At 49.5% G+C, this 7,118-nt stretch overlaps 1 protein-coding gene across 8 annotated transcripts in view; it reads right to left on the reverse strand.

The window, feature by feature from the left end:
• The window catches only part of WDFY4 (WDFY family member 4), a 285,777-nt gene that overhangs the window by 250,682 nt on the left and 27,977 nt on the right, over positions 1 to 7,118 (reverse strand). For all 8 annotated transcript variants that reach the window (XR_012020969.1, XR_012020970.1, XR_012020971.1 and 5 more), the window contains exons 3-6: positions 6,588 to 6,702; positions 5,648 to 5,754; positions 3,517 to 3,651; positions 439 to 628 (exon numbers count right to left, since the gene is read on the reverse strand). Coding sequence is in view for 5 of the 8 variants with exons in the window: in XM_072806363.1 (XP_072662464.1) it covers positions 439 to 628; positions 3,517 to 3,651; positions 5,648 to 5,754; positions 6,588 to 6,702 (547 nt within the window). In the remaining 3 variants the exon portion in view is untranslated. The remainder of the gene's footprint in view (positions 1 to 438; positions 629 to 3,516; positions 3,652 to 5,647; positions 5,755 to 6,587; positions 6,703 to 7,118) is intronic.

Consider the following 7,118-nt stretch of genomic DNA (forward strand, 5'->3'; position numbering starts at 1 on the left):
GGCCTTAACCCCTACGTAGGCGGCCTAGAGCAGAGCCAAAAGCACTGGATCCATTATCTCCAGGTTTAGAATGTGATTCTCCTGTTTGTGAGCTGGAGAGCTGGCAAGTTCCTCTGCCCTCAGACCGTTTTCCCCATTACAAAATGGCATTAATATCCATCTCAAAGAGATAGATGAGATAATATACAAACAGGCCCAGCGCGGGGGTCTGTGTGGTAGCATGTGTGCAGTAAATGAGTTCCCCTTTCCATTCCTCCTCCAGTGGAGCACCAAAATAAATAATAAACGCACTGTTGTGAAGGAACCCAAGAAAAGCGTCATCTACTGGGCATAGATGGGCATCCACGAAGACGCTATTTTTTCATCTTTTTTTTTGGTTCCAGGGTCTCATTCTAGAAAGTGGGCCCACATCCCAGTTCTGGTCTCCTGGGGTCATACCCTGCAGATACTGGATGATGCCAAGGTTCTGGGCTTTGGAGATTGCCCTCAACACACAGAAGGTGGGCTCCTTCCAAGAGCAGCAGCTGTGTTCCCGAAGACAGGTAGTGGCAATCACTAGAGATTGGAGTTCATTTCCTGATAGAAGTCTCTCCAGACCCTGAGACTCATTGCAAATGTTCAGCAACATCTGGAAAAAAAAAAAAGAAGAAGAAGAAAGAAAGAAAGAAAGAAAGAAAGGAAAGAAAGAAAGAAAGAAAGAAAGAAAGAAAGAAAGAAAGAAAGAAAGAAAACAAAAAAAGATGCCTAGTTAGGAAGCCTCCTTCCTGTAGCAGATTTCTTTCCTACTTTTCCAGAGCTCTGAGGTATATGTCTCAGTACAAAGGATGGGTTGTATGGGTCACCCTCTGCCCCCAGAACAGCATAATCAGCAGTGCCACCTAGAAAAGGGTGACAGGACTTGGGTTAAAGTCTGCACTCCTACTCTTCTGTAAGCAGTTGTTACCCTTCCCAATTCAGAATAACAAAGAAGGGTTTGACTTAGAGATTTGTCCTTTTACAGAGAAGCACAGAAAAAATGCCATCAAAAGTTAAAGTATTGAATTAAAAGGACCCAATGCTATTTAAAAAGAGATGTGTTCTGGGGCGCCTGGGTGGCTCAGTTGGTTATGTATCTGTCTTCAGCTCAGGTCATGATCTCGAGGTCCTAGGATCAAACCAGCACTGGGCTCTGTGCTTAACAGGGAGTCTGCTTCTCCCTCTCCCTCTGTCCCTCCCCTCACTCGTGCACTCTCTCTCTTTCTCTCTCTCAAATAAGTAAATAAAATCTTAAAAAAAAAAAAAAAAAAAAAAAGACATGTGTTCTCAGATCCCTGGTTGGCACTCAAGCTCTACTTCTCATAAGATCATGAGCCTTATCCTATAACCTCCTCTCTGGGCCCCATGCCTCCTCCCAACCAGTCTCCCTGTGGCAGCCAGAGAAACTTCTGATACCATCCCACCACTTGGGGTAAATCCTGGCTCACAGAGTTCTGGGCAGACTAGCCCCACCTCTTCTCTCTGTCCTGTGATTTTGTGCGGCCCTCCCTTTGGCACTTGGTGGTCTAACTGGATCTCCTAATCCGGTAAATATGAAGAGCTCCTTCCATCTGAATCCATTAGCCCCTTCTGAGCACAGTGTCAGAGTCCAAGCTGGACAGCCACAGAGCTGGGCTCCAAACCCCATCAGCTTGCTGGCCTGTCCCACAGGTGGATATTGACCCTTGGCTTAGACACCATTTCTGCTTCTCCTCCCCTCCCCCTTCACACCTCCACCACAACTTGCAGCTCTGGTTCAATGCCACTTCTTCTGGACTGCCTTCCTTTATGCTCGACTAGAAATCAGGTCCCTTGTCCTATTTTTGCAGCACCTTTCACTTCCCCTCCAGAGCACTTTAAAAATTGGGACACTGCTCTTTAATTATGTGATTTTTTTCCCCCCGTTTGGCTTCCCCATCTTCCTGTCACTTTGAGAGATAGAGAGTACTATGCTTGCTGCTAGAACCATCGGTCTGGCACCACATAGAAGGATCTCCATATATTTTTGCAGAATGAAATAAGGAAAACCCTGAGGAACGCAGCCATGGCCTATTACTGCAGCTCACATTCTACCCATTCGTGAATAGAACTGTGAAAGCAGCGCTGCACTTGTTCTCTGCAGTACACATAAAAGTCACATGGAAAAAATTGGCCAAAGTGCCCAGGACTGCATCCCGGCCACCACTTAGAATATGATTTATAAATGATGATTAAGGTTCCAACAAATGCAGCTTAAGGGATAACCTACCATACGTGACCTTGTGGGATAACCTCTGATAATGATGAATCTGGCTGGAGAATGAATCTAGAATGGTTGCTAGGGGATCCCTGGGTGGTTCAGCGGTTTAACGCCTGCCTTCGGCCCAGAGCGTGATCCTGGAGTCCCGGGATCGAGTCCCACATCAGGTTCCCTGCGTGGAGCCTGCTTCTCCCTCTGCCTGTGTCTCTGCCTCTGTGTGTGTGTGTCTCTCATGAATAAATAAATAAAATCTTTAAAAATAAATAAATAAAATAAAATGGGTGCTATGTGAATGCTCATGTGCAGTGCACAAATGCATTTGGAAATTCCTAAAAGCTCTTAAGCACCTGCTCTGTAAGACGGTGCCCGCAGGCCCTGGCTGCAGAAAGATGAGTTGGGCACAAGACCCTCCCGACCCTCCCCCGACCAAGGTCTCCTCCAGAGAGACAGGAGAAATTTTCTGGAGAATGCAGCATCCAGGAAACTGAGAAAACAGAAATGGTCAGTAAGGGCACAGAGAAAGAGGAGAGAAGTTATGCTAAAAGTGGCTGCTGGTATTCAGAGAGGATAGGAAAGATGGGGAAGGACACCAAGAAATTGCATTTGATGTTTAGTAGCCTGAGATAGTTTCTGAAAGGCGGAGCCATCACAAAGTGGTCTTGGGAGCTAGGGTCCCAATCCCAACCTCCTGAACTTCAGTGACACTGGACCCACTTTTACTCATCATGTTGTAGTTGATGTGGAATTACAACTGTGAAATTGTAATACTACACATGTTCTGGAATGGAAGAAAGGGCTTGAGGAGGTGACAGAGATGAGGCTGTGGCACAGATGGGTACAGGGAAGCACTTGGAAAATGCTGGCTACCCTTATACAAGTACAGTTAGCGGGCTTGTCCTCAGAGAGGCAGAGGCCAGAGACAGGAGGCTGCACATGCTGAGGAAGGCAGGCAGGGCTCGGAAACACAGCATGGAGGGAGAAGAGCTGCTGGGGCCAAGGGGAGGAAGAAGAGGAGCAGCACACTTTTCTGGGGGAGAAGGAGGGGATTATTGATACAGGGAGACAATGAGATGGAGAGAGAAGAAAATGCATCCTCCAAATGCACAGGATTGCTGGCTTCTGCAGAGCATAGGAACAGATGGGGAGCTGGCCCTCCAGGAGGACAGAGTTGCTTCTGGAGGAAGCAACTGAGGAAGATAAATACATCTCCAAGAAGCACAGCAAGGTCTGGGCCAGGGATGTAGAGCCCTCTTCTCACTCACCTGCACAAACATCCTCTGAATTTGAACATCACTCTCAAAGAGCTCATCCTTTTCCAGGGGAAAGACAAAGAAGAGATAAAGGCACTGCAGGAGCAGGGCTGGGAGCCCAGACTCAGCAACTTTGCCCAGCGTCTCCTGCAAGGCAAGAACAGGTGTGACCCATGGCCACAGAGTCAGCAGAGCATCCCTCCAACCCCAACCACCAGGAACGTGGCTGAATCCCATCCTCTCTCTGGGGAGCACATTCTCAAGTAAGAGTGGAGACGTCATAGGACTCATTTAGGGTGGCTGTGAAGATTAAACTTATCTAGAGTGTACACTCTGTGCTCAATAAACATTTCATCTTTTATAGGCCAGATAATAGGGTGGAAGGAAAGAAGGGAGGGAGGGAGAGAGGCACAGGTGCAGAGCAGAAAACAAGGGCTTTCCTAAGTGATCACACTACTGATTTGGGTAGGTTGCCTCCCGTTTAGGGAACTGGGCACTCAGGAGGGCATGGCTCACAACACGTGCAAACATCTAATTAAGGACCTGATCAAGGTCCTTCCCATCCCCTTGCTCAGGCCTGAGACTTCACGAAGACCACAACAGTCCTATAGATGAGGACTGATAACCAGGGAGGCCAGACAGAGGGGAGAAGACCAGAAGTGGGCCCAGAGGGGTCCAGCCTGAGTGTGGAACTTCCTGGAGCCCTTCTTCCACATGCTCTGCCCACAGCTTCCCGGCGTGACAGCAGCAGCGGCCTCTGTGTGTGTGTGCCCATGTGCACATGTGAGCACGTATGGCATTAATCTAAAGTACACTGTCCACCTAGCTCCCCAGCCAGTTGACTAATGTGACAGATATGGCGGCAAAACAAGAAAAAGAGAAAGGAAGAATGTACAATCTGGCCTAGAACCAGAATATAAGGCAGGGGTGGGGGGAAGGAAAGGCCCTGCACTCTGCTTCAGGCTGCTGTGCTGCTGTTTGTCCAGGTGATCCTCCTTGCAGGTAACAACTGCCTCCCAAGCTGCTCTCATACCTACACACACGGTTTCAGATGCCCGGCTGACGGCAGCATCCACCTTTAGCCTCAGGGTGGCCACACCCCCCACTTGGTTCCCTGCTCTTCTCATTGCTGAGCACCAGACTGGCAGGCAGTGGGCACTCTCACCAGACAAATGAGTCTCTGGGCCTGCCTTGCCCAGGCCCTGTGGCCATTTCTGCTGATAGCCACAGCTGTCAGGGACTGCTTTTGCCTAAGAGGACACCAGCCATCAGCGATCCACTCGCAGGGAAGCACCAGGACCCCAGCTTCATTGTGGAGGATGTGTCTACAACCAGGATGGGGAGCCAGTGGGAATGGAAGAAAGAGAAGCTGGCTTCCCTGAGGCAGTGTCTCTGGGCAGCCATGGGTCAGGTGCCTAAGGTGGGCTCTTTCAGCTCGAGTTCAGCAGGAGGCAGTACAGAGCAGTGGCTCAGAGCACAGGCTCTGGAGTCAGACAGGCAGCAGGTACACAGAGTGGTGACTAATGGGGCTCCACTGTCTGACTCAGAGGGCTCGGGGGTTTTCATTGATTCACATGGGACACACCAGCCTTGCCCCGACACAGGAAACTGTCTGTACACATCAGCCATTGTTAATGCCTGCACTAACCCTAGAATTGAGGCATTAGCCCCAATTCTAAAATTAGCTACATGACTGAGGCACAGAGAAGTGACAATTTGCCCAAGTTTACACACAGCTTGTCAACTAAAAACGCAGGATTTGAAAATGAATTTCAGATGCTCAAGTCCAGGGGATCCCTGGGTGGCGCAGCGGTTTAGCGCCTGCCTTTGGCCCAGGGCGCGATCCTGGAGACCCGGGATCGGATCCCACGTCGGGCTCCCGGTGCATGGAGCCTGCTTCTCCCTCTGCCTGTGTCTCTGCCTCTGCGTGTGTGTGTGTGTGTGTGTGTGTGTGTGACTATCATAAATAAAAAAAATAAAAAAACAGATGCTCAAGTCCATATTCTATGTCAGAAGGGAGATAGAGCAGGACAAATGATAAATAGGTATCATAAGGAAAAAGACACTCTTGCAGTGGCCACTGCCCTTTGCTGCACATGGATATGGAGCTCCCAGGCTGGGGTCCATGGGGCCTACAACTTACCGAGTTTGTCCCTGTGAGCACAAATACTGACTTCAGGAGCAGGTAGCCATCCTGATCCACATTCCCCTTCCACCGCAGCAACTGCCAAGCCGCCTCCCTGGCTTGCTCTGAGGACAGCACATGAAGGGAAGAAAGTGTCACCAGCAGGGTGGTGCAATGACTTGCCTACCCACCTTCCCTCCACTTGGCCCCCTTCCCCATGACATGTGCCTTAGCATCTTGAGGGCACTTATGTCTCCTTTCCTCTCTACAATGCAGTCTGAATCCATACCAAACACTTCACACTCTGCCAGATTAATGTCCTTGGAGGATAGTCTTTATCATGTCACCATCTCTGTTCAACCACCATCAATGGCTCTCTGTTACCCAATAATAACAAGCTCTCAGCTATTGGACTTCTCACAATCTAGAGCCTTCACCTCACTTCCTATATCCTCCAGCCTCTTATATTTCAGAGATTCCTGCCATCTACACCATGCTCAAGATATTCCTTCCCCCTAACATTCCCTCCCACGCCTCAGCCCCGCAGTTACCGTGAAACTGCCCAACCTCCAGGTCCAGCTCTATGAGCAGAAGAATGCAAATCACGAGACCCCAAAGCAGAAAACATACTTGGCTTTGGCTTCTGTATCTTTTCTGGATCAAGCTATTCAGTGGACACTCAGGTGTACCTCCTCCAAGAGCCGCTGGTCCAGTGTGTATGCGTGTGTGTGTGCTAAGCCCATGTGTGTGTCCCTCCCAGGAGCAGCAGAATTCTGCAAGTTCCTCTTTCCTCCTCTGCCAACCTTTCCCTTCATTTCTAACAGCTTCAGTGGTGGAAGCGAGCCTGTGGTGCTCTCTGGAAGGCATCACTGTTGCTCCACTAGAAAGCAGAGGGGCTTCACAGGAGTCCCGGGAGGAGCATGCAGGGCTGTTTCCTCTCCATAGAGTGTTCTCTTACCTGCAGGCTTTCCCACAAGTGCCTTCTGTATCTCTTGGGCCAGCTGGTTAGAAGTGTCTTGTGCCAGCCTTTGGAGACTGGGAAAGCTGATGATCCCCACGGAGTTTTCCCAGGCCTGAAGTGCAATAAACAGGATACCATCAAAGATGTCAAAGCTACAAAGCAAGGCATGAGAATTGCCTTGCCATTCTCTCTGCCAGCCCAAATGTATGGGCCACCTCACTGTCCAGGTGTGTCCCAAAGGCCAACGAAACACCTACCCTAATAGCAGTATCCCTATCCTAGTGCCTGTGAATTGTTCAACTTCTGCTGAGCTCCAAACCCACATTCAACTGGGCCCTGACCATCTGCCCAAAAACTCACACTCCTGAAATGTCAAATACACATTCTCCAATCCTCTACCTTCTTCCCAAATCTGTGGTAGCCTGCCTCTGAAAATGGCTCTTTCAAGCACTCAGTTGCCCTAGTGGAAATCCCAAGGACATTTCTCTAGGTCCCACTCTCCATCACCTTCCTTACCACATCAACTGC

Source organism: Canis lupus, chromosome 29 (assembly GCF_048164855.1).
Source record: "Canis lupus baileyi chromosome 29, mCanLup2.hap1, whole genome shotgun sequence".
NCBI classification, from domain to species: domain Eukaryota; kingdom Metazoa; phylum Chordata; class Mammalia; order Carnivora; family Canidae; genus Canis; species Canis lupus.